Genomic DNA, 27,636 nt, shown 5'->3' with positions numbered 1-27,636 from the left:
TCTTACACACACACACACACACACACACACACACACACCTTTTCACATTCAATAAAAATTTTAGATATTTGAACAAACAGAAATTTGAACAAAACAAAGCAAAAAGAAAAGGGGGCACAAAAGTGAGGGGAAAAAATCAGAAAATGGAAGATATAAATATAAACATAATAGAAAATTATAGACAGGAAATACAAATAGATTGAAAAGTGGCTTCCAACTTTCTTTTTTAGAGGTTATACACACACATAATATAACCTTTCCTCTTTCTCTCTGCAAACTACATCATACAATTCTTCTGACAGTCCACTCATACTAATTCTCAAAACCAACAGTCATGAAATCATCTTCATTTTTTTGTGCAAAAAGTCTATTAGGGCTTTGAGTCTTGGATTAAAGAAAAAACATGAGTGACATTTTTAGAAGACTGGAAGCCCCTAATAGACTTTTTTTTATCAATTTCTGCTAATTTGTTTAATTTTAAAAGCTGATCTTTCTTAGTAGGTAATGCTGAATTCTTCCATCTTTAAGACAGTGAGTTTCTATGGTCAATCAGTGATTAGGACTGGTCTCTGGAGTCATACATTCAAACCACTACACCATGCTGGATCTCCATTCAGGAATTCACAGCTAAAACATTCTTGAAAAATGTTCATTGAACCTCTGGAGAGTCCACCAACCTCAGAGGCAATTTATTCCACTATCAAACACCTCTTACATTAAAATAAGATCTTCCTAATGTTTAGGTGTAATCTCTTTTCTTGGAATTTGAATCCACTGGTTCATGTTCTAAGTCTCTGGAGCAGTAAACAAACTGGCACCAAATTCTACATGACATCCTGTCAGATATTTAAAGACAGCTATGTTGTCACCTCTCTCACTCTTCCCTCCTCCATAGCCATCTCCCAAAATTGTTTCTCATAAAGCTTGGTTGCTGGATCATTGAGTATCTTGATGACTCATTTCTGGACACATTCCACCTTGTCAATATCCCTGTACTGTGGTGCCCCAAACTGGACATATTATTCCATGTGAGATGTGACAGAAGCACAGTGAACTGGCACAAATACGTCCCTCAACTGGGACACATTACCTGTATGCAGCCCAGAACTACACTGATTCATCAAACTAAGTGATATTTTCTAAGTATTTAGCTGTTAATTAGAAATGTCCAACGGATCAAGTCTATACACTTATATTACCATCAATGTCCTCTTGACAACATGGTTGTTGCCTGTTTACCCTGCTATTGCAACAATGGTCTCAAGGTGGATGATAAGAAAGTAAAATACAATAAAACAGGTAACAAGTAATCAATAGTGGCAGGTAAATAAATTAAAGTGTTAGTAAAAAGCCATGCAAAGGTAAAAGTAGTAAAGAAAAGGCTATTTTTAAAACGTAATCAAATATTGTTAGGATCCAGACAGAAGGGACATATTACCGAACTCTATCCGAGACATGTTTGACTTGTGCCTTCATCTTCATATTTCATACACTAAGGTATATGAAATATGAAGATGAAGGCACCAGTCAAACATGTCTGGGACAGAATTCTATAATATGAAGACAAATATGCACAAAAAGCAGTTCTCCAGTAGCTACTTTCCTACAATTCATAGGTGTGGGCACCCAGTAAAGTGCTTCTTATTTGTTGGGAAGGAAAAGTTATATATCGGAGAAATGAAAACCTTTGGACAGAATTCTTCAGTATGTGGCCATTTTCACACTTGACAAAAGAAAAAAATGGCAGCAAGGTAAGAAAACACAGTAGATAAAAAAAGAATTTTTCATTATCCCCAATGTGAATTGTAAGCAATGTTAGGCTACTGTTTGTAGTATCATACAAATGAGACCATTTTGAATTAGATATAAACAGTCTCTGTAAATATAGCACAACAAATGTATTCAATAATTGTATGCACTTAATAAATTCAATTATAGGAGAAAAACAATGTTCAGTTGTTTGTATTTTAAGCCCCTGCAATGGGGCTTAAAGCAGATCAAACTGTATTTAGAGCCAAAACATTAATGAATACAACATAACACAATTATAAAGCTTCAATACCCAAAAATAACCCTCAAACATTTTCACTTACTAGGAGATAAACAAATGCAACAGAACAATAATGGACAGTAAAACTTGCAAATAATGGTGCTTAACATCACATAGTGTTCAAAAAAGAGTTCTGAAGTGTTTTGAATTTAGACTCAGAAATGTAAGATTAAATTTACTTCAGAAGACAAAGAAAGTAACATATGTCAGATAGCAGGACAAATAAATCACTACAGCTTCAGGAAAAGATTCAGCTCCTTTTTTTAAGAGACCAATTAAAGGGGGAAATCAAGAATTTGGGGTAACATCCATTCAGAACGCTCAAACACATTTGGTATGAACATTTGTATGCAGATTTCAACAATTCTGAACCACCACCAATGAAAGAAATGATGGAAAATTCCTTCAAATCACTCTTGAGCTTTTTGACATAGCTGAATCAAAGAAACAGCTGGAAAAATGAATAATAGCAAGAAAATACCAGAGGGAAATTTTTATACCATTTGAAATCTACAGTACATGCTACTTGAGTTCCAGTTTTGGCTGGAGAAGGATTTTAGAAATGACGCAAAGTTTGCAAATAACAGCACTGTGATCCAAACCCAAAATCCATTTGCATTTCATTTTGACTCAAAAATATGTTCAGTCCCATTCTGATCTGACCTGTCCTATTCTTTATCCTCAAAACCTCCATTCAGTAGCAACAATCCACAGGGTAGGATACAAGGGGGTAGCCATTTTCTGTTTGTTTTTGTTTTGCTGTGCAAGTTGGGCAATAATGTTTCATCATTACTCATGACAGCAGTGCACAGAAATGGTTTCAGAAGAGCACAGAATGAAAAAGGTCAACTATTCTGAACACACACCCTTTTTAGCTCATGGTTGGATTAGTTTTTATCCAGAGGCAAAGGACATATGGAAGAAAGAGTGTAAATTGCTTCCTTTCTGGATAAGCAAAGGATATGGATGTGGTGGACGAAGTGGACCTAGTCCAGAAACCTTTTAGGATATGCAACTGAAGAAAGGGAGTTAGGTACCAAAGAACTGAGACTGGGAGCCTATCACAGATCCTCCTTGAACTATTATTGCACTACGAATAGTTTTATATGGGAGATTCATAGAGCTGTCCACAGACTTATTAGCCTCGATGTTTAACCAATGCTGGCTAATAAAAAGACACTAGAATGTGCTAAATTCTCTCAGAATGGGGTGAGATGTCACTGAAAAGGATACTAAACACTCCTCCTGTTGCACTGCCAGATTACTGGCCTATACCAGCTGATCCCAAACATGCCTGAAACGGGTTTTCTGGCACAGGGCAGAATCACCAGCTTGGTGTCCCCTCATTTCAATGTAACTGCTGAACACACCCCTCCCTAAGGCCAGCTCTGTGACTTTTCTAGGGCAAGTGAAGTTAACAAGATATTGGGACAGAGAAAAAAGGCACAATCTAGAAATGAAAAGCAAACAAGTTGTGAAATGCTGTGTTGAGGAACATCTACCCAACTGTATTAAAATTCTAATTTTTAAAAAAAATCAAAGCATTTAATACATGATGCTTTGCATGAAACACCTAGTGGCATCAGAAGTGCATTAGTGCTAAAACAGGTGTTCCTGTTCTCTGTTCTATTGCTGTGACACTGCTAGAAAGAAAACCACATCCCTTGCAGACAGATAACCTTGCCAAGGTGGGAGATGGGTATGGTGCCAGGAAAAGGTGATATTTTCACCCTATTCCCTTTACAGTTGAGAATAGATGCCCAAAGGTATACCCCTCTTTTCAGCATAAGAGTGGGAGAGGCTCAGATATTCCCACCTATCTTGAGATGAGAAACCAAAATTTAAAATGGCTGCAACTTTCTGTTACACAAGCAAATCAATGAGAGTTGGGGAAGGCCTATTTAAGGTCCCTTTTCACATACTGTTCTCATTGCCACAGCTAAGCAATGTAATGAACACACCACAAAAAGCATTTGACTGGTTCTCCTTCTAGGACTGTGTTGTCCTTTTCCATGCCTCATGTTGCCATAGTTGACAGGATGCACATGGACAGAGGGCTTAGCTTATCAATAAATTATAAGAGCTCCCTCTAGCTAAAGTAACACAAATACCAGTCACAATAAAATACCATATATTGATAGAGGAATAAACCCATCCCATTTTCCTTAGATTGAGAACAGGGGAGCTTCATAAAGCTAGGCCAGTTCCTGAAATGAGTAGCCATGTGTGATAAGGAGGACTGGACCACACAGCAGAGCTACTGATGAGACTTGCTGTACAGCTATGCATTATATGACTGGATATAAAGCTTCACCGTATTCAGGTAGCTCAAGCTTGGGAATAGCAAGGAAGAATTGAGGCTGAACAGCATAAACTTGTTCTGTGTGTGAAAATATAGGGGAGAGAGATGGATCAATAGAATTGTCTCTTTCCCAAACACACTCATCACTGAATGAATGTAATGTATCAATAAGATGTAGTTCTTCCCATCTGCAAATGGATAGGATCTGACTTGGAACTAGTTAATACAAAATAAAAACATACGTTATTGGTAAATTTAAAAATGAGGGGTCTACAAAATGGAACTCTTTTTGCTGAACCTACTATTGCATTCAATAATAATTCTGTAAGAAAATCTAAACCAATAAAGTTTGTTCCTGAGATAACCCTTTAAATCTGCAAATTAACGTTTCTGTTCGTATTTGCATTTATTATCCTTTTTCCTATCATATAATGGAAACATAATGAAAATATCCTTCTGGGTTCTTTTTGCTGCAGTACTATATATTCTCATAGCAGTATCTGTGTGCATCTCTTTTACTTTCTCATGTCTCTTCGACTTCATATGTAATATTCTCATTGGGTTAGGTTTATTTAATTACAATCATGATTCTCCTTAAGCAAGTCAATTTGTGGCAAAATGTTTTACAAGTACAGTAAAAGTTCAGCATCAACTGAAGCCCCCTCCTCCCTCTCACTTCCCAAAGAAATAAATCTAAAGTGCATTAATAATGCATTAGTTAGGGGGGGGGGGGGGGGAAGGACATTTTATGCTTACAGAACATGAGCAGTCAGAAATGTGGTAATAATAAATATCAGCAACAATAGCAATAATAAAACTGACCTCATTTACCGCAACATAGTACTTCTGCTGCTGAAACTGGGGAGAATTATCGTTTCTATCCCGTACCACAATCCGAACTTCGTGGTAGATAATAGTTCCTACTTTTCGATTAATACACTGGACTTGGACCACAATGGATTGAATTGACATTGGTGGCTGCAAAGAAGGAGAAAAATAAAAGTTCAATTGCATTTAACTAGTAACTGGTTATGAAGAATATACTTTCTACTTACAGCCATCTATCAGTACAATGTCTATTCAGAAAATAAGGTCAACTGAAGTAAAGACAGTAATCCTGCAAATTTATTCAATGGAAATAAAGATAACAATCCTATATATGTACTTGAACATAAGTCCCAGGCCTTTTCTTGGCCAAATAAACTGGTTTCTCCACATCCTCTCCACAGGGAGTCTGGACGATGCATGACCCCAAACCTAGTTCTGGTGTGAACAGACTGGATGACGTCTGGCATGTTCAGTACCAGAACTGAAGGGCTCTACACCCTTAAAATGCATTTTTAAATGAATTTTAAAATTTTACTTTTTGTTCTGCATCTTCTGAGAAGATCTGGAGTGCTCCATTCCAACACCAGGCAGTTATTTCATGCACATCGCACTGAGCAACTACTACTTCTAATCACTTGATCTGAGGTCAGAACAAGGTGCCCAGCAACGTATTTGTAGCTGGGTGCCTCATTCAGACCTCAGAACAAAGCAACTCAATGAGGCAGCAGACACACCAGGGGAATCAGGTCAGTGGGATGTGTGTATGAACGGTCACCTGGCATCAGAATGGAGGGACAGGTAGGGCAGCTCTGGGACCAGGATATTTTTGGCTTCCCCCAGAGTATCCTGGCCCATGCAAACAAGGCCCCAGACAACTTTATGGGCATTACCTGTGAATAGATACGATTGTACTACAAGTTATCTGTTTCTGGACTTAAATATCAAGGCAACCATTTGCTAACATTGCAACACTTGAGAAATTGTAGGACAAATTCAGTAAAAATGTCCCCCCCCCCTCCTATTGGGATCCTGTCCTGCCTTCACCTGACTGCTGTAAAAACCAATAATGAAATCATATCCTGAAAAAGTAGCATTACATGTTCCTCATGACTGTGACTTATTTATCTTTTAAATAACTCATAAGAAAGTTACAAACTATCACATGAAAATTACTAAATCTAATTCTACATGACTGCATTTATTCATATTTAAAATCAGAAAAAAATGAGGATCAAGTACAGTGTTGTAGTGATCAGTAGGTTGACACACAAGGATGCCGCACATTAATCAGAAGCAACCTGGTTGTATATAATGACATTCTCTTTACATTCTTGCTTTCATTCTAGCTACAGTGAAATTTAGCTTGCAATATTATAAATAGATATGTACATGTGCATGAACACACACACACAAACACAAACTAATATCAGTACAAAAGGGCAATTTTTCCATATATATATATATATATATATATATATATATATATATATATATATTTTCTTTCTCTGAGGATGCCAGCCACTGATGCTGGTGAAACGTCAGGAATAAATTCCTCTAGAACATGACCACATAGCCCGAAAAATGCACAAAAAACTATGGATGCCGGCCATGAAAGCCTTCGACTTCTCACATACACATATATATTTATTTTATACTGTTTTATTTATTTAAATATTTATATCCCACCCTTTATCCAAAGATCTCATGTTGGCTTACAATAAAATCAGCTTTAAACAATAAAAAATTGCATGTTCTAAAAGAGTTAAATATATTATTAATTTAAAAACAGACAATTTAAAACCATTTAAACAACCTTGAATAATATAACCATAAAACATGTGCAGCCTGTAGTATTGCACTGGATAAACAGAAGATCATAATACACTTGAGGAATGTAGATGGTGCTGTCAGCAAGCAGACACAAGCTCTTTTTGAAATGTGGGCAAGATCATGGGAATCCCATAAAGAAGCTTGCGTATTTAGGAGTGTTTTCTTTGCTACTGCTCATAGAGCTTCTAGATATATTATCACTATAGCAACAAGTGTTCTAACACAAGTGATACATTTAGTCAGAATGGGCCTTAAAACTGAATCTTACTATTAGATTAGGACCATGGAGGACACCATGGAACTCTGCTAGAGCTTTGACTGTAGCATCAGAGAATCTTACTTTAATCCATGCTATGATTTGAGCCATTATTAAGAGCTGGATATTGGTTGGAATTCATTAAAGCAGTTACGAATGTGTAACCTAGAGTTAAGCATTCATAGGTGGTTCTTATTCATTATTCCTATGGGGATTATTACATGGAGGCTTACTGTCTCTGAAAATCACTAAATCATCTGTAAAGCATGAGGGTGTGATTGCCGGTTGCACTTTCCCCCTGTGATTGAATCATCATGGCAGCGTCCTGTCATTAAAGCATTTGCGGAGAAGCCATTTCTCTGCATAACTAAAGTTCCCGTTATGCAGAGAAATGGCTGCTCCACGAATGCTTTAATGATGGGATGCCTCCATGGCAATTTAATCACAGGGAGAAAGCACATCCTTGCACTTTACAGATGATTTAGTGATGTTTCAGAGATGGTAAAGCTCTGTGTGATAATCCCTCATGTATTCCCTAGATTAGGGAATATGAAGGGATGCTGAAAGTCCCCAATCCTCATCCACTGGGCAGCAGCCACCGCTAGCAACAGGATGTGCTAACCTGTTGATTGGGAAGTAGTTGACTGACATTTCCACATTCTCCGTGAGAAATCACTGGTGTAAGGGAAAATAGTGTCGGGGTCCCTGCTTCTTCCTGTTGGATTGGAGATTGATCAAGGGAGGGGATGGAAACTTCAGTCAGCTGCTTCCTGGCTGACAGAATAACAGAGCCTTTGTACTCACAGAGGTTGCTGCATGATGAGAGAGTAAATGGGGGGGGGGGGTCAGGCTGGCAGATACTATGTAGCTACATAATTAAAATGGTTACATGTATTTAACAGTTTTAGTGAATTCCAATCAAGATCTTTATGTGAAAGATATTGATTACTGGGAAGGTTGTAAGGTATTAGATACTGAAACTTATCTTAAAATAGGGAAATAATTTTGTTGTAAAACTCTTTTAAATTTGTTAATTGTTAGGTAACAGTGTAAATATGTTTAGTACTCTTGTATGTGTAGATGCTGAGTAGACTGTTTTCCATCACAAGAGTCTAATACTAGGCTTGTCAGCAGGAACTAAAGGGCTGTTCCTGAGAGAAACAGAGCTGATCTGTTTTTAAATATTACAGAAGACATTCAAGAGGACCACAGAAGACACCAATGCCGTAGAAAGAACCACAAGCACTTGAGATGAATTTTGAATTTTACAATATTTATGTTGAAACTTAAACCAACATTGTTATATGCTGCCACTTAATTGCTGACTGCATTGTGATTTAAAAAATAATTTAAGTGAAACACATGGAGAAAATAATACATTGTTAGGAATTATTTGTTGCCGTTTGTGTATGGAGAGGAAATGCTACTGCAGTCATGAAAGGGAAGTCCACTGTCTCAGTTGAATGAACTTGGAAAACCATTAGTGAACAGTGGGTTATATCAGCAACTGAAGGACTGAAAGCTCTGCTTTTCTTTTGATGTTTCCCCAGTCTCTGACAATACATTTGTAAGTGAACAGCTTCTTCAGAGTACTTGTTGCCTGATCTCTAAGCCTTTCCTCTGACTGGCAAGACATATACAGAAAAAACATAATAAAATGACAGGACAACAGTACTTCTACTTAGTAAATGAATGATAATTTACCTGTTATCCTATCCTCATCACTGAGTCTACACTTTTATCTAACCATCTTGAATGCTTGATGAAAAATTAAACTTATGAACAATAGATATAATATAATTTTAATATTCAATTGTAGCTGTTGCTTAGCTAATAAAATAATAATTAATTTTATCAACAGTTATGCTTCTAATGTCATCCTCATAAATATTCACACCAACTTCTACCTTCCTTATCAAATAAACCATTTCCTCTTATTTATAGAGCATCCTGCAGTGCTCAGAAATACCCGGTGGGCAGATCATATTCAGATGGATCTGGACTGAAAATGTCAATGAGCCATCCAACAAGCAGGAACTAGTCTTGAAGGTAAAACTTATTGGACCCCAAACATTAGAACCTGAGTTCCTCTGCCTCTCCCCAATCTCATATTGCAATATTGCCTTGCTTCATCTGGGGAAACATAAATGTAAATGCATTTCTCAATGATAATCACCATTATGACTTCAATGATGCTTTGAATTTCTATTTCCAATTTTGTCTTTTTTAAATAAAAGTTTTGGGGATGGTAGCTAATCTGAAGTCTACTGTGTTAAGTTTACTTCAGTACATTGGGTTAAGAAATACACTGGGTTAAGAAATGTTAGCTGCATCTTTTCAGAAGAGCACAACAAATGTTGTGGTAGTATCAGCATATTTTGCAAAACTTGCATATATCACTAGTTCAAACCACTATACATTTTGTTCAGAAGACCCTTTGCTGAGTACATCTAATTTGTAGCTGCAAACAGCTGTTTTAAGACATGTTAGCAACTCTATATAGTTGGCCCTCCACATCTGCAGCTTTGACGTTTGTATATTTGATTATCTGTGGTTTTGATTAATAGGTTCTCTCTAGAAATCTCTAAGTTCTCCAGCACAACTCTGCCAGATGTTGACCATAGTGTTGTGCTGCAGAGTCTTTAAACATTTGTAGGTCTTCTAGTTTGATTCTATGATCAACTTATGACAGATGTTGACCATAGAGTTACACTGGAGGACCTGGTGAGTCCTAGAGAGGTGTTCTCTCAGGTAAAAAGAATAGTGGTTTCTTTATTTGTCATTTTCCCACACTCACAGGGGAATGTGAATTCACCCCTAATTCCAGTAAATGTAGAGGTGATGGAAGATGCATTATACATCTGAGAAGGTAGACTTAAGTCTACGAAAGCTCATGCTGCCAACCTCTTTCTTTCAGTTAGTCTCAAAGATGCTACAACAACTGTCTACATATTGATTCTACAGACTAACACGGCTGTATCTTTGAATAAATACGGCAGTATGTCTACACTCTAATTTTTGGCTACAGACCAGGCTTCAAGTCCCTGTTCAGCCATGGGATCCCACTGGGTGACCCTGGGCAAGTCACATTCACTCTGACTCAGGGGGTCACCGCATTGCCCCCTGGGATGTGATGGGGGCGTGATGAAAGGGAGTGGGATGAGAACAGAATGGGTGCTATCACCCATTCTATTGCACAGCAGAATCCCACTGCCACCGCTGGTGGAAGTTCCCATTGCGTTCTAGATCTGTGCCAGAGGAGGCGATTTTCAGGAACTGTTTAGAAGCGTTCCTGAAAATCGCCATCTCTGAGACAGATCTGGAAGGCAATGGGAACTTCTGGTGGCGGCATTCTGCTGTGCGATAGAATGGATGATAGCACCCATTCTGTTCTCATCCTGCTCCTATCACATCCCAGGGGGTAATGTGGTAAGGTCCTCAGTGGGAGGCAAAGGCAAACTGCCACTGAACAAATCTTGCCAAGAAAGCCATGTGATAGGGTTATTATAAGTCAGAAACAAATTGAAGGCATACAACAACAACAACAACAACATGCCCTGAACACACAAGATTTCTCCTATTTTTAGAAGCTATATCAAGTAAGTTGTGGTCAGTACTTAAATGAGAAATAGTGGGGATATCCAGGTAGGCCTAGGGCAGATTCCTGCGAGCTACTGCTAGAGTTGACAATATTGGCCTAGATGTACAGACAGTCCAACTCAATTTAAGAGAGCTTCCCATTTTCCTCCTGTAAAATATTTCATTTATCTCAGTAGTGCAGATGGATGTGAGTTTAGATATTTTGGTAGATATCTATAAGACAAACTGTGTTGAAGACAAAGCACAAGACATAAAGGCAGATAAGCTCATCCACTGTTCATTCCATTATAAGTGATATACAGAAAGATGCATAGTTCCTCTGAACATGAAGGTACAGTTTAGCCCCCTTGGATAAGAAACGCTAATAAAACCCCTCCTCCATGGATTTGTCTGCTCTAATTCATTGGACAAAATTTTAATTTATTTCCAAATAGTTTTCTAGCATTGTCCATCCTGAAAAACATGAAGCACTTTGCAATAAAAAAAAACCTGACACAATAAAACAGTAGTTAAAAGAATAAAACAGCAAAACAACATGATCCACCAAACCATTCATTATAAATCAGGGTAAAAGACAAAAGAGTTAACAAGAAAACAAACATAAGATGCATAATCAGATGGCACTTCAGTTGACAGGGTAAACATTTAATATTGGGGACCCACCTAGTTTTATTGAGAATACCATTCCACATGGCGGGAGCTAGAAAAAAGAAGACCCTCTTCTGCAATACAGCCAAATAAAGCCCAGTAGGTTGTGGTACAGTAAGCATGCTTATCCTCAAAACTTAATGACTAGTCTATAGAAGAAGACTACTGGGAGACTACAGGACTAGTGGAAGGACACCCTGCCTCTTCCTGCTTTAAATAAACAAGCAAGCTACCATTCTGCTAAGTCAACATGCACATAACTGGACTATGCTTTGTTCACTTATTGAGAAAATGACCAACAATTATCTCCAACTGTATTATGTCTTTGCCCCCTACCCGCTTTGCTTTGATGCTTAGCACTGCCCACTGCTAAAATATGGATTCCCAACTATGAATTCAGCTCCTAGGATGAAGTAGTTGTCCCATTTCTTGTTATATTGCACCTCATGTTAATTTTCAGCAGAAAAGATCCTCTAGCCCTGACAGTTTTGTTTACTTTTGTTGTTCTTTTCCTGGAGCATTTTCTAATTCCATGTTGTTTTCTACTGTGTAGAACAGGGGTAGGCAACCTTTTTGAGCCGGGGGCCAGGTTGCTGTCCCTCAGACAACTGGGGGGGCCGAAGCCAATGAATAAATAATTAAATATTTTTTTAAAAAATATTAAATATATAAATAAACCAGGACAAATGTAGGACAAAATTTTCAAATGGAAGACACTTTTTTAAAAAAAATGGAGGACACACAAAAAAATTTGCTGATTTTTTTAAAAAATGTTAATATAAATGCATGTTTCTGAGGCTTCTAAAGACAATTGCCCCCCAAAGGCCCTGGCGGCAATCAGCGGCAGGACCGGGCTGGGGCCGGTCCCAAGGCCTTGCCGGGCCGCATCTGGCCCGCGGGCCGCAGGTTGCCTACCCCTGGTGTAGAACAACCAAACCTTTATATATTCCAAGTGGACAAGCTGGATAGATTTATATAGTAACATCATACTGGACAGTTACCACCTCAGTAATAGAGCACTAAATTAGTGTACAAAAGATCCCAGATCTAATTATTTGCACTGAAGACAAAAGTGAGCTAGGCCAATGGCCTTACATGATTTAAGACAGCTTCCTATGTTACAACACCTTTTCTGATCATCCTTACAATTGAATGTGCTTCTTCTTCTTTTTTCCTTTCCTGGTTGCCTGTGCAGAATGAATTAAGTTTGCTCCATCACCCAAAGATATTTTCTATAATCACTCATAGTCAATTAAGACTCCACTAGAGTTTAAGTTTAAATGATTTTATTCTGTATACTTGGCCTTTTAATGCTTGTCATTTTTGTTGCCCATTCACTGAGTATGGAAATTGTTTTAGAAGTCTTCACAGAATAATATGTCATCATTCGTGAAGCCATGGATCTTACCAGGGTCGATGAGAAATGGCACTGGGGCTGGGACCCTGATCCCAAAATTTAGCAACAGACATTGTGGCTACTCTCTGAGCTGTTGCAATACCAGCATTTGTTTTGCAATATATTATTTGCTTTGTCACAATCTAGCTTGCTGAGGCACAGGCAATTCAGAGGTTCGGGATCTCAGGATTTCCTCACCCTGTCTCACCTTTCCTCACACATGGACTTTATTCAATATCCTTCACTTCAGATCATTTAAGAAAGCTAATAGCACTGTTCATAATCATTGGCCAAGACTTCTTGTTCCTTCCTTCCATGCTGAGGACATCAATTTATTTTTATTATCTGCTCCTTATTCCTTCAACCATTTATTAGTCCATAAGCATAACCATCCTCTTACTTAGTGTGCTTTGGGGGGCATAAAATTACATGTTGACCAAAGAGTCCTTCCTTGTATGATTACCTAATTCTACTTTAGTTAATCCTGCCCAAAAGCTTCTTTAAATTTACAGAGAATGTTTGCTCTCTTTTCTTGGTCTCGGAATAAGAAGCTCAGTCTGCTGAAATCAAACAGAAATGCAGTGATTCTCTCTTGGAATAAAAATGAACAGCGAGTAGCTTATAAATCTGTCTTTTAAAAACCTTCAATGAAGTTCTTTTAAGAATAAGTTAATAAAAGAGAGGACCATGTATTTGGCTGCTCAGTTCAAAAACTTAGATGCTTCAGGGCTTCACTGGATCAGATGCACTGAAGAATACGGTGTATGCCCTGGAGCCCCAAAACCTGAAGAAAAGGTAAAGAAATGAAGGAAGTGATTGGCAGCAGAAAGAAGCTTCAGGCTTGGCCAGAGGGGAGAAATCCTTTTGGCTTACACAACAGGCACTCTCCTTATTGTGTGTACATTCAAATCATAGGTATTTTTATGGAGAAGGAAACTGTGCTGACTAGCCTGTCAGATGATTACATCACCTGAATATATCTGTTCACTGACTAGAACATAACAACCTAGAAGTGGTACATTTTGAATTTCAATAGATTTTTTTCAGGAAAAGAGATGAGTTCACAAACATACCCAGCTGAAATGCTCACCAAAGTGTTATACAACTGAAGGTAATATTTTGTGAATTGTGAAGGGGAGATAAGGCATTAAAATACACACCCTTGTTTGTCTGAATGAAGAGGACAATTACTGTTGAGTGTACAGAGATTCGTTTCTATAAAGATCGGGAAACAAAGTGTGCCATAGTTCTCAGCTAGACAGCGCCAGAGGTATAATGAACAAGGACAGTGCAGCTTGCTTGCGGGGAGGGAGGAATCACTCCACTTTCCAAATTCTAAATGGCAGCCTTTCCCAAATAAGACAACAGAATGGTGAAATTGACTGGGACAAACTGTCAGCAGCCTCTGGATTTATCTTTCAATTGCTAAGGGCAACTCTGGTTGAAAAAGGGCAAGTTGAAAAAGCACAACATTGCTGCAGAGAAATGCCTCCTACACATATTTCTTTTTAAAAGGTTACATAACATCTTGCAGCCAATCTGATAAACACATCTGTGTGAGTGTGCCTTCAAGTCACCTGTCGACTTATGGTTGACCCCATGAATTTCACAGGCAAAGAATCCTCAGAGGTGGGTTTGTCAGTTTATTCCTTTGAAATATAGCCTACAGCACCTGTTATTCATTGGATTAAGGTGATTCTATTTTATTTTATGTCAAGTACAGTCTACCAGTCAGCTTTTGTCTCCCAACAAGGCACTGACTATGTTTCCTCAAAAGACATCTAGAGGTAGCCGTGTTGGCAATATAGCAAATCCAATAACATCCAAACAATGATACCTTTATTGGACCAACAAAAATGCACAATTACATGTTGCAAGCTTTCGAAATCACACTGGCTTCTTCATCAGGCAAATAGGAAAAAACAGGAGAGATACTGCATTTTAGCCATCACAGGGGAATCCTAAAAGAGAGAGCCAGTGCACTGGGACCTTGCCATCTGATGTTATTGGATATGTTTCCTCAATTTTGTAGTACAAATCAGAGAACAAAACTAGGAGGTTTATCAAACTCCAGGTGAACTGACACAGGGCTATCTTCAGTTTCAGGCTTCTAGAATGTTCTGGCCTACACTAAAAAGAAACAGTTATGCATGCTGTTAAGCATCTACGTTGTTTAATGCTTCAACCCCATGCCCAGATTAGCATGTTCTAATCTTTAGACCAGATGTTGGAATTATGCAGTTTTCTAGATGCTGTTGGATTGTAACAATAATGAGGCATTAGATATTCTGAATGGAGCTACTGGGACTTGAAATACAATACAGAAGACTACCTGGCTCACATTTCTGTCTTAGCTGTGAATTGCCTTTATGGATATCTAAATTAACAAAATAGAAATCACAAACATCTATGGAAACAAACTACTTTTCATTTATCATTTTATACTTAGGGATGGATAACAAAACAGAAAATGAATACATCAATGTGCATATAACATCATATTTCTTTATGGAAAAAAAATTACTGCACTAAGTGCCACCTAAAGTAGACATTGTGAATCAACTGCTGGACATAAATACACACTTTATATAAAACCCATGGATTCAGTGTGTCTCTTCTAGTTGGGCTAGGCCATAGAATTTATTCTTATAAAATTATATCATTATAATCAACAAAGGATCTAAGAGCTATAAAATGTACTAGTAGCAGTTTTAGCTTTCAGATAATCTCCAATGTTTGAAAACCATTATTAAGTTGTAGGCCTAAACAAATTTAGCTGTGCTCAATGGGATTTACTTCGCAATAAACAAATGTGATTAGGAGTACATGGCACATTTCCCACTGCTATTCATCATGTTGGCCTCAATTCTCTATTGAAACTGCATTTCAATATGAAAGAACTGAGATGAGGGGTAGGAAGAGAGAAACCGACTTACATCTCTGTCCAGAATTCGTCCAGTACTGTTGAGATAAAGCCTCTGGTTGATAGGATCTAAGATAACCCAGTAGTCTACATTATCCTTTAAAGTTAGTTCTATGGTGGGATCAAGTCCTCCTGCTGTACCTTTGATCAACATGCTGTCTACCAGGACAGTGCCTGAAAAAAATAATAATGAAGAGAAGTTTTATGTTATTTAAGTGCAATTCAGCTTTTCAAAAACAATTACAGTCCCACTGATATATTCAACAAATGCTACATCCTATAGTCAATAGTTATGATGGTTGTTTTTGTTTTTGTTGTTGTTGTGTGCCTTGAAGTCATTTCTGACTTAAGACAACCCTAAGGCAAATCTATCATGGGGTTTTCTAGGGTTGAAAGTGTGTGATTCATGCAAGGCCATGCACTGAGTTTCCAATTCTGAATGGAGAAATGAATCCTGATCTCCACAGTCCTAGTCCAGTGATCAAAACATTATACCACACTGGCTCAAATATTGAACACTGAGGTCTATTATCTAATTTTAATAGAAATAAATAGAAACAGCTACAAGACAATTTCATAAGACCTTTATATAGCAGAATTGGTGAAAGGTGATACTGGGTTCATGTGATCCCCATAGATATTCTTCTGGTCCTCAACACCTCATACTCTCCAGATTGATCTTTCTCTGGCCACAAACGTGGTCAACAGCTGTGACTGGAAGCCTCCAGGTGCAACCTGACTGCCATGACTCCTTTTACTGATATATATATCAGTACAATAGATATGTAGCACATTAAAGCTTTTTATTTTATTTTATTTTAGGGCTTGTCTTCACTTGTCAGAATACTCCATTGTCAGAACACATGGGAGCATCTCATTGTGACTTCAGCGGTGGCCATGGGCGATAAACAAGGACTGTGTGGGAAGGCAGCCACTGCCATTGCAGAACAAAGAGCCAAGATAATGGGGGGAATTGGGAGACAGAATATCTAGAGCATTCTGTCTCCCAATTCCCCCCATTATCTGTGCTCTTTGTTCTGCAATGCAGTGGCTGCCTTCCCACACAGTCCTTGTTTATCGCCCAGTGCCACCGCTGAAGCCACAATGAGATGCTCAGCCATGTTATCAACACTGGATGCCTCAGAATGACTCATGTCTGTTGCAGTGGCAACAGGTAGATCACTATGTGGGAATGCACTGCGCTTTGTTACTGAGAGAGAGGTAACTGGATGAATTTCATCTTTGAAAGGAAGAACGTACAGGAATCTGTTAGAAAACAATGTTTGCAGAACCAAGTTACTCTCTCTGTGTGTGTGCATATGCACAAGTAAGGTGGTCCCTCCATACAAACTACCATTGCTCTGGCCTCTGAGGGAGAAAATGGCAGCCAGTATTTGCGGGACTTAATTCCTGCTGCCAGTGCCACCCCGTTTACCCTATATATTGTTTCTTCCTAGACTCTAAGCCTGAGGACAAGGCTCTGGGAACCTTTTTGGTTGAAGGATGGGATATAAATGCTCTAAACAACCAATAGAGTTTTTAATGGTGATTTCATTATTTTCACCCCACCTTTCCCCGCACATTGTCCAAGCACTTAGTATTTAGTCTATTTTACAGATTAATAGACTAAATACTAAGTGCTTGAACGATGTGGGCTTTTCTTTATGGGCTTTCTTTTTAAAACTGTTACAAAGTAAAAGGATATAGGTACTGTGAATGTGAAACTGTCCTTTGACATTGAGGGCTCAAACAGATATGACATCATTAGAAATCAAGTCTATTGAAAGAAAAACCCATACATTTCTACCAGTAATATAATGCTTAGGATAGGAACATTTATATCTAACATTTTAAACCTTCTCTCTCTCTCTCTCTCTGTCTTAGCCATAGTCCTGACTCTCACATACTTATGAGAAATGGCTACATTTTTGGGGGAGGGGAAACCTTCTTCTCATACTGTTTGTCAAACTGGGGTGCATTTTCATTAGGATATGGTTGAGGGGGAAGAGGTTAAACTTTTCCTTACTCATGCACTCTGATCCTAAGAGTACATATGTTCTAATGTGTTTCTAATCACAAATTTAATCTGGTCCTGTTTTCTGATAGTCTCCTGCTGGATTATGACCTTTGGTGTGTTCTGATATAGTAAATTTCATTTTCATATTTCATTTCCCAAAGGAGTTAATTACCGGGGCACACATTATTATAATCCTACCTAATTATACATTTTTGAAGCAACACATTCAAGTGTTTTAATGGTACTTTTATGACATTTATGAACTTGGGAGTCGATATGTCAACTTTTAACAAAAATCCTTTTTTTAAAAGATACCTTTTGCATTTCAACCTGCCTTTTTCCTTAGGTTAAAATGCCAACTTGATAACCTATTCACAAAACATCTGAAAGGATCAGATAAAATTTTGATGTTGCATGGAATGACAGCCTATGTCCTCCTCTGGAAGGATGCATATTTCCAAATGCGGTGTACATTCTTCCTAGCAAGACAGTTGAACTTTTGTTTGCAACTGATTCCTAATTTCTAACAGGAGTCCTTATTTGAACAGGGCAGGTGGTGAAAATACAACTCTGCCTTTACCTATTGACTCATTTCCACGCAGGACAAGTATAAGGTTGTTTAACCTTCTTCTCCCTTTCCTGCATAGACAGATACAGAAGCTTTGACAGCTCACTCCTGTGAAAGAACGCTGAGGCTAAGATGAACAAGAAGCTCTGATGCCTCAGGGAGAGTGATGGCACCACACAAACAGATGAACACACAGTTTTAACAGTGCCTTTTGTTACTCTTCTCTTGAAAAACTGGGGCATCGCTTGCTGAGGCGATCCTATGGTTTGAAGGGCAAATTTTCTCCTTTGATTTTTTTAAAATTATAAGAGTTATAGTGTTATTGTGTAGAAGTGCCAGCTCATTCATGGACTATAAGAAAAAGAATATAAAAGAAAAGAACAAAGGAGGAGGAGAGAAGGAGACTTTTGGAATATGTTTTGGAATTATAAAGATTTTATTTTCTCAGATGCAGGGGGGAAATGTTGATGTTGGTGCTAGGGTTAGCAAGAAAATAGGTAGATAAACATCTGCACATATCACTATCTATCTATCTATCTATCTATCTATCTATCTATCTATCTATCTATCTATCTATCTATCTATCTATCATCTATCTGAAAAACCTTGAGAAGAGCAACAAATATTGCAGCTACCTGATACATTTGTACCATTTGGACGTGCCAGATAAATCCATAAGTTGGATAAGATGGGTAAGGTTTTGGAAAGATTGTGTATATGATTTTAATACTGTTTCAGCACCGTTTAGGTTGTAACCTTACATACATTTGCTGGGGTGCAGGCGTCTTTGTTTTTAAGCTCAGTGAGAGTTGGTTACTTTTTCCTAAGTGAGCAAACATATTTAATCTTACAGGAATCTTTTAAAGGAGGTAATCAGTTACCACACAACATGAAGTAAGAGTACAAAGCGAGACCCTAATGGATTACGCACTGATATGTCTCCCTCCCTCTGACCCTCTCTCTCAAAACGAATAAAAAACCTGACAATTCAGAAATGCTTTGGTTCTTTCTATAAAAGTGTTCCATTCAGATTCAACTGCAGCAGCCTTTTTGATTGTAGTGCATACTAGTGAGTCTGAAGAAGTGAAGTCATCAAGAGGTCATGTCAAACAGCAGAGTGCTCATGGTTGCTCCCATAATTTTATAAAGACATCAAAACCCAACAATGGCATGAGAAAGAACAGTGCCAGATAGTGCTGAAAGGAAAATCAGTTAGGATGTGCCTGTCTGTCTGTTTGTTTTGGCGGGATTGAGTCTCCAGAATGTCCAAAGGAAAGTGGATATTTAAATGCGGTTCAATAAAAAAAAAACAATTATTAAACCTCTTAGAAATCCAGAACAGAGGAAAAGAGCAAAGCCAGCTACTGAAGGCAAAAAACAATACAGTGATCTTCACCTAATGTCTTAAGGATAAAAAAGAAAGATGTATGGTATGTACCTAGGTTACTTTGCTATCTTCTTCAAAATATTTCTATGTGAAAGTGGTGGGTTTTGCTGCTGTTGTTTTTGTTGTTGTTTTACCAGCCATAAAAGAACCCAGCTATTATTGTAGATTAATAGAGGAGTGATGAGCCTGTGTCAATGAACTGTTGTCCTAAACCATAAGACATGCTGGTAGGGACAGATGGGACATGGAAGCCAACAAGATCCAAAGGCCCATAGGTTCCCTATCTCCGATTTATTACATAGATTTTTGCCCTTATGTTATGGAGTGACAGGAAAGCCTATGGCCTTATGTTTTATACAATAACATTTGACATCAAAAAGTTCAGCTATGAATCTATCAAGCTGTGGTTCAGCCAATCTCAACAGGGTTTTTTCTTTCATTATTGCACATAGAAGAGAAAAGAACAAATTAGCTTTCCATGTCACATTGCAACTCTGAACATCAAGTTCTTTCAGATCCAACTAAAAATCCCCCTAAAGCTTACGCAGACTGGTTTATCCTGAATGGCATAGTAAATTTTAGAAACCATATCCTTAAGCTTTGTAGTTTGTTCTCCTTAGAAGGAAGGCAACATTTTTGTCTTCCTGTCTCCTTTTCCTGAGTGGGAAATCATTTCTGAAATCACCATTACTTGGTTCTAGGCTATTTTAGCAAGTTAGTGTCATGTGGTGACTCTTCTAAGCAAATGCAACACTATAGATTTAGATACATACATATATTCCTAGAAGTAGGAAATGTAAGTTATACGATTGCAATGGCTATTTAAAAGAGAGCCAGTGTAGTGTAGTGGTCTGACTGTTGGATCACAACCTTGGGAGGTCAGGATCTGAACCCCCACTCAGCCATGTAAACCCACTTTATGACCCTACTCTCTGAACCTTACAGGAAGGCACTGACAAAATGATAAAATCCTGTGGTAGTGTTATTGTAAGCTAAATTAACTTGAAGGCATCTAACCACAAAAGAACTGTTTAAAATGTTCTTTTTTAAAACTGTAGTTCAAAAAAGATTTTTAAGCATGTTGTTGTTGTTGTGTGCCTTCAAGTTGTTTCTGACTTATGCTGACCCTAAGGTGAACCTATCATGGGGTTTCTTGGCAAGATTTGTTCAGTAGAGGCCACTATCTTCTAAAGCTGAGATAAGCAGATTGGTCTAACTAGAGAATAGATGTGTTTGTACCTCACTTTCAGTCAGTAGTTCTGGATTATCAAGCCACAGTGTGAACAAGGAACATTCTTGAACTGCCAATTTATTTACTCCTTCATTTGGGAAAACAAACCAGGAGGGTCTGAACTGATGGTGATGACTGAACCTGGGATAATGCTTTATTTTGTGCAAAGCAGCAAGGATTTCAAACCAGCTTTCACCAAAGAGTTGTTATTGGTTTAGGAATCCTTGCTTGTTTGGACAAAATAAAACATAATCTTAGGATTGAATATAATATGAAGCTTTCTCCTTCTGAGTCTATTTATTAACTAGTGCAAAAAGAGCAAATGGAACAGGCTGTGTGTATGAATGTCTAGTTTATTTGAATGGTAATTTAATAAGGCAGGATTCTTGCTTATTGTGAGCATAGTTTGTGCAAATCCTATGGCTGCTAGGAGGATTCAGTCCTGCAGGATTCATATTATGATGCAAAGCCAAGTTGATCTTGAATCAGTCTCTTTTCAGCATTTCTTAGATGTTGAAAGAGAAATGAAAGATGCTGGACTGTTTAGATCCCTAGAGTTTATCCTTCAATCTCCGATGGTTGGTATTGAAACAAACACACTGTCCTAGACCATTATTGAAAAAGCAGGGGAAATGGGAGCTTGGCCTATTTCAACACCAGCTCCGTCCTTAGATTGACTGCTAAGATTTGAAAAGAGACAAAAACAAGCTTTTTAAAAAATGGTACTTCAGCACAATTAAAACAAAGAAAATATGATAGCTCCTCACTTCCCTGTGGGAAATATAGGCCTCTTCTGCATTCATAATTATCCAGAATTAAGGAAAAATTACAATTAAGGTAAATAAATCTATATCCTGGTATAATGCAGAACCCAAAGGTTCTTAAAGAACTCAAATATGAAATTGCTGATTTTCTAACAAAAATATGCAACTTATTCCTAAGATCAACTGATCTACCACAGGACTGAAAAGTGACCAATGAATATAACACTAATTTTTCCAAAGGTATCTAGGGACTGGCATACAGAAAATTACAGGACAATTAGCTTAATACGTGTTCTGAGTAAGTTGCTTGAAAGCATTGTCAAAGATAAAATTATCAAGTGGATATAAGGACAAGACTTGCTCAAGTTGAGTCAACATGTCTTCTCTAAAGCTAAGTCTTGTTTCATGACTTCTTTGAGGGTGTCAGTAATGAGGAACGTGAGTGATTTGGTAGACATTAAGTACTTGGACCTTCAAAAATGCATATATAGATATTTGGCACTCATGGATACCTCTTCTCTGACAAAATGCAGTAAGCAACGCAGAACTGTCGAATTAAACAACAGAGAATGAGGCAGGATGTGGGAATAAATGGAGGCTTGTAAACAGTCGTTTCATTTCTCCTGGTTCTTATTGAGAGTGATGATTTGAAGCTTTATCATAAATTATCTGGAGTTGGGGAAACCATGAGGGGTACAATAAATAACTCCAAAATATAAAGGTCACTAAAATAGGCTAGTGGTTTGGTTTGGTTTGTTTGACATCTGAAACACAACCCTTTGACTAACACACAGGCGCTTTACAGACCACCCAAAAGGGCAGCCAGCCGGCGCCGGTGTTTGCTGCATCAGGGAACCGTAGCGGACAAACCGCGCGATTCCCAGACGCAGCAAAAAGAACCCACAAAAAGCGGGTTCTTTTTGCTGTGCAGAAATGATGCTGCAAGGCGCCAATGGCACACTTGCAGCATCATTTCTGCCATGCGACATGCGGACGCTAAGCATCTGTGATGTCAAAATGGTGGCACTCATGTAGAATGGGCACCGCCATTTTGTACATGCTCAGCACGTACTAGGGTTAGGGGCATACGGAAAGGATGCTCCTTTCTAATCCTAGTATGTGCCAAGCACATACTTTTTGGCGGTCTGGAACCCGACACAGATACACATACACGGCAGTGCGCAGATTCTCGTATGCAGACATACCTTCTAACAATCACCTCCTGGAAAGTCCATGTGAATATTTGTGTTATCTTGGGGCATTCCAGGAAATGTTATTGAAAGGTAAATCTGTCCAGAGAGCACCCTATTCTGATCTGAGCATGTATGAGGTGCTTTAAAAGTATATACAAGGTATCCAAACATTATCTTCATGATTTCAATTCTATATACAATTGAATGAACAAACATTAGGTCCATACCATAGACTTCTTGTTTTCTTCTATAGGTAGAGGACAATTGTCTACAGAAGGCTCCATTATCTTCTCTGAGATTTCAGAAACTAAAAAAATCAGGATTTTCAAACTTCATACAAATCTTCCCCAGATAAAGGAGCCTTATTATGTATAGAGATCCACCTTCCACATATAGAAAGCAATGAGACAAGGGTCAAACCTAGTATATTTCTCTCCTCTCTTCCTTCCCATGTGTAGAACTTATATGTGAAGAGAACAACTAAAGATAGCTATTCTCGCAACAATCTGAATAAACCAATACAAAAGAGTGAGAAAACACATTCAGTGTAACATAAGAATACTCCTTGCATTGAAATATAATACTTGCACATGGTTTTCTCTCCACGTAGAAAGGAACAGCACACACTGATACCTTGAGAAAGTCAGGGCAAGACATTTCCCCACTGCTTGGAAGGAGAGAACGGGGGCTGAGGCTTGTAATAGTGGACATGTTTTGTATTTGTCTGCAGCTCACTTAATTTGAAAGGGACAGAACCAACTCTTTAAAAAATGTGTCGGGATTGGTACCAAATTTGTGCCCTTTGTTCATTCTTTCCCTGGAAATATGCCACAGGCCAGCAGCCAGAAGTTTATGCACAAACACTAGTCCATGGACCTTGTGTAGCACTGCCGTATAGAGTGAAGATATTTCAAATGATGATTTGGTTTTTAAAGTGTATATGGGATGGAATATTTCTGGGAACGCTAGACTACATTGGATAAGCACAGACTCTATGGCGGGGTCCTAATTTACTACCCACATTCCTTATCCTAGTAGAATGACAGAAATAAGAATGAAGTTCACTTAAAATCAGTTTTAATGGCAAATTTACTCAAACAATGACAAAAAGTGTTCCACACATCTTTGCATTGCCTCTAGGTATCCCCTAAAGCAACATTTCAAATGTTCCTTGTCAGTGCAACACCTAAAGAATTTCAATGAAACTAGTGGGAGAGAAACATTCTCCACATTACTGTTATGCACTTGATGGTGCTGAAGTGGCTTCAGAAGTGTCAATGATGAGTCAAAGTAATCACCAGTCCTTGACCCAAGCTTTGGTACTCAGTCCTGTGCCTGTAGGCAGGTGATGTCAAGCAATTTTATAAAAACAAGGGAAGCAACTTTTTGTTCTCTCTTGACAAGCATCAAATGCCATTTTGTTTATTGCAGAACGTATCTCCAAGACAGCAGCAAGGACAAGGCTTGTAATGAGTCCTGTGTTGTAACAGCAGGAAAAATGGTTTATTAAGTTTGTCAGACCTCTAAATCAGAGGTGGGAATCATGCAGCCCTCCAGATGTTATTGGACTGTAAGCCCCAGCAGTACTAGTCACATAACCAATGTAGAGGAATTGAGGCAGTTGTAATTTAGCAGTATTTGGACAGCTTCATGATTACCATGCCTGTTTTTTAATTGATAAAGAAACATGGTGTGTAGTCTAGACTGAAACCCTGTGTGATGTTGTCGTTTATTAGACTGGGATTCTGCAGATCAGGGTTCAAATGTCTGCTCAGCCATGGAAATCCACTGGGTGGCTTAGGGCTAACCATAATGTCTCAGCCTTAGAGAAAGGCAATAGCAAACAGCCTCTGAACAAATCTTGCTGAGAATACTCCATGACATGTTCACTTTAGGGTAGCCACAAGTTAGAAACAACTTGTATGCACATAACAAGTCCATTGAATCAATTATTTTATAGTGAGTCAAAATGTGGATAAATTCAATTAATGCAATGGCTCTACTCTAGTTTGGTTTAAAAATAGGATCAGGGTGATAAGTGAATTTGCTGACATTCAGCTGGGTTTCATTTGTAGATCTTACGTTTCAAAACTCTGCTAGATGTACTTCAGTTATCATCACTTTACTTTCAAAGAATGGTATAGAACGGAGGTGACAGAAGTCTCCTTTATCTATATCATGCCTCCATTCAAAAGGGAAGCATAGTCAAAATGGCTCTGCAAAACCATATGCCCATAGTTTGATAAACTTTAAATGAGCTCTCACATTAGGAATGTGCAATGGGCAGTTTCATAGAACACAAAACTAATATGTTTCATCCCTCCCATCCCCAATAGTTTCAGAGTAAGTAACTATATTGTTCTACAGTTACAGAAGCTTTTGCAACTTTCCTCCATGAAATCATATTTGGCAGTGGCTGCTGTGAGTTAGATTTCATTGTCATCTAGAAATCTGCCATTTAGACAGGAGGAGGCTAGGAAAATACCCTCTACCATCAAATGGTAAAAAATAACTAGACAAACCCTGTGGCATGGAAAGCCACACCATTCTGCTTACACTGCAGCTTCCCTGCTTGAAACCAGCTTTGCATAGAGTTGGGTAATTCTAAAATGTCTGGCTCTAAAGCATCTGTGAAAAGTGGTTTTCTAAGCTACTCCTCCCATAGTGACTTGGTTTCAAAGGCCACTTGGAACCAGTCACTGAAGAAATTGTCAGCTCTGTACAGTCTTCCTCTCTGGAAAGAGACACACAGTGTGGCTGCATCTTTTAGTGCATGTGCACACAGCAGATGGTCTGAATCTCCACCTAACATTCACTCCTGAGAGCACTCTTTTGCCTGCACAGCAAGTTAGTATTGCCCCAGTGTGTATGTGTGTGTGTGTGTGTGAAAAGTGACAATTGTGCAAGTGTTTGATGCCATAAGATCCTGGCCATAATTATTTGAATCTGACAGATTTATAAAACACTAAAATCAAACTAGCACAGTTAAAAATTATATGACATATTTAAATTACTATACACAAATATTTAAACATCCAGCAAACAAGAACTGGCTTTCCAAAATATGATCTGATGGCATTCCATTAAACTGACATGCTAATGATTTTTCTAACTTCATGTTAGCATAAGATTCCATTAAGACAGCAATCTAGATGATGTTGGATAGCACCTCCCAGAATTCTTTATTATTGGCTTGGACTTATAATTCAACACCATCTGGAGGCTGCATGATTTTCTGCATTAAGACCATAAAAACAAGTTCATTTTATCTACGCACTACTCTTTTGTTCTCTTGGCATTTAATCTCTTGGTGCTGATTGTCATCTCAATATTGATTTTGAACTCCCCATTTTTAAAATTAGAAAGAGAATCCTCATCACATTTATTTGAATGCAAGAGCTTTCAAAGTTATAATCTTCAGTCAGAAACAATACAGATACATAAATTCATTTATGACAATTTCTTTTGAGTTTCTTTGATAATATAATACTTTCCACAAGGTGTTGATATGGCAATAGAATCTAATTATCAGGCACTTTAATTTTAGAAATTTGAGATACATAAATGGTGAGGAAATGCTGTCTGAACAGTAGTATATTCAACTATATCAGAAAGCACAGTATGGACAATTGCAAAGCTTTTTGGCACCACTTTGGCTCCCTGAAGGACCATGGAGTGCTACCGTTTACAGTGGAGCTTTCACTCTATTTTTTCCCCTTAAAACCTTTTTAAAAATAAAATTCCTCCGGAAGTATGGATGGAGCATAATTTTGCCTAATGCTCTCCCAGGCTGCTCTAGGCCAGAAAAAGGCTTTTAAAAACAATCAATCAAACAAACAGACAGACATTATGAAGCCAAACCCTCCCTCCAGTCCATCTGCCTTGGTCCAGGCCTTGGAGGTAGAGAAGAACTGCTGGACCTCTTACCCTTTCCCTCCACCGCTCCTTTCTCCTTCTGTGTCATGTCTTTTTAGATTGTAAGCCCAAGGGCAGGGAACCGTCTAATTAAAAAGATTGTATGTACGGCGCTGTGTAAATTTACAGCGCTTCATAAATAAAGGTTAATAATAATAATAATAATAATAATAACAACAACAGACAGACAGACAGACAGACAGACACACAGACAAGGAATAGGCAAACCAGACCTAGACCTGGCTTGCTTTCTGGTTGAAAAAAAAAAGTTGTTTTTTCCTAGACCTAAAATAGCATTTGCTGGGTCATGGCAATCCCTTCCAAAAAAACTATCTAGGCGGTATGGGGAGAATTTACTTTAAAAAATAACAACAATGTGTAGTGTTGCCAGGTTATCAAAATTTGGGTAGTGTTGCCAGGTTTTCAAAACAATAAGGAATTAGTTAAAATTCATGACATGCCGGTATAGCTGAAATTCATGACACCCAAAATGAATGACACATCAGGAAAGTCAAAATTTGTGACAATCAGGAAGAAGCAATTAACAAGTTTATGTTATGTTTGGATTCCAAATGAACGTATTGATTTTAATTCCAAATCAACGTATTGGTTTTAGTTATCTTAGCTATGTGTTTCTCATTAAAATTAATATTTTGCCCACACTCATAAATTATATGCATATTTCTGTTTTAAGGAAGGATCCTCACTAAAAAATAAGAGACTTTTTG

At 38.1% G+C, this 27,636-nt stretch overlaps 1 protein-coding gene across 2 annotated transcripts in view; it reads right to left on the bottom strand.

Moving 5' to 3' along the window:
• PCDH15 (protocadherin related 15) overlaps positions 1-27,636 on the bottom strand; it is a 648,893-nt gene that overhangs the window by 332,384 nt on the left and 288,873 nt on the right. For both annotated transcript variants that reach the window (XM_042459844.1, XM_042459843.1), the window contains 2 exons: positions 15,847-16,007; positions 5,175-5,330 (listed from right to left, as the gene is read on the bottom strand). In XM_042459844.1, coding sequence (XP_042315778.1) covers positions 5,175-5,330; positions 15,847-16,007 — 317 coding nt within the window. The remainder of the gene's footprint in view (positions 1-5,174; positions 5,331-15,846; positions 16,008-27,636) is intronic.

The sequence above is a fragment of the Sceloporus undulatus genome, chromosome 3, assembly GCF_019175285.1.
Source record: "Sceloporus undulatus isolate JIND9_A2432 ecotype Alabama chromosome 3, SceUnd_v1.1, whole genome shotgun sequence".
Classification (NCBI taxonomy): Eukaryota; Metazoa; Chordata; class Lepidosauria; order Squamata; family Phrynosomatidae; genus Sceloporus; species Sceloporus undulatus.
Note: the sequence above shows the minus strand (reverse complement) of the source record. Positions and strands in the feature narration are given on the sequence as shown.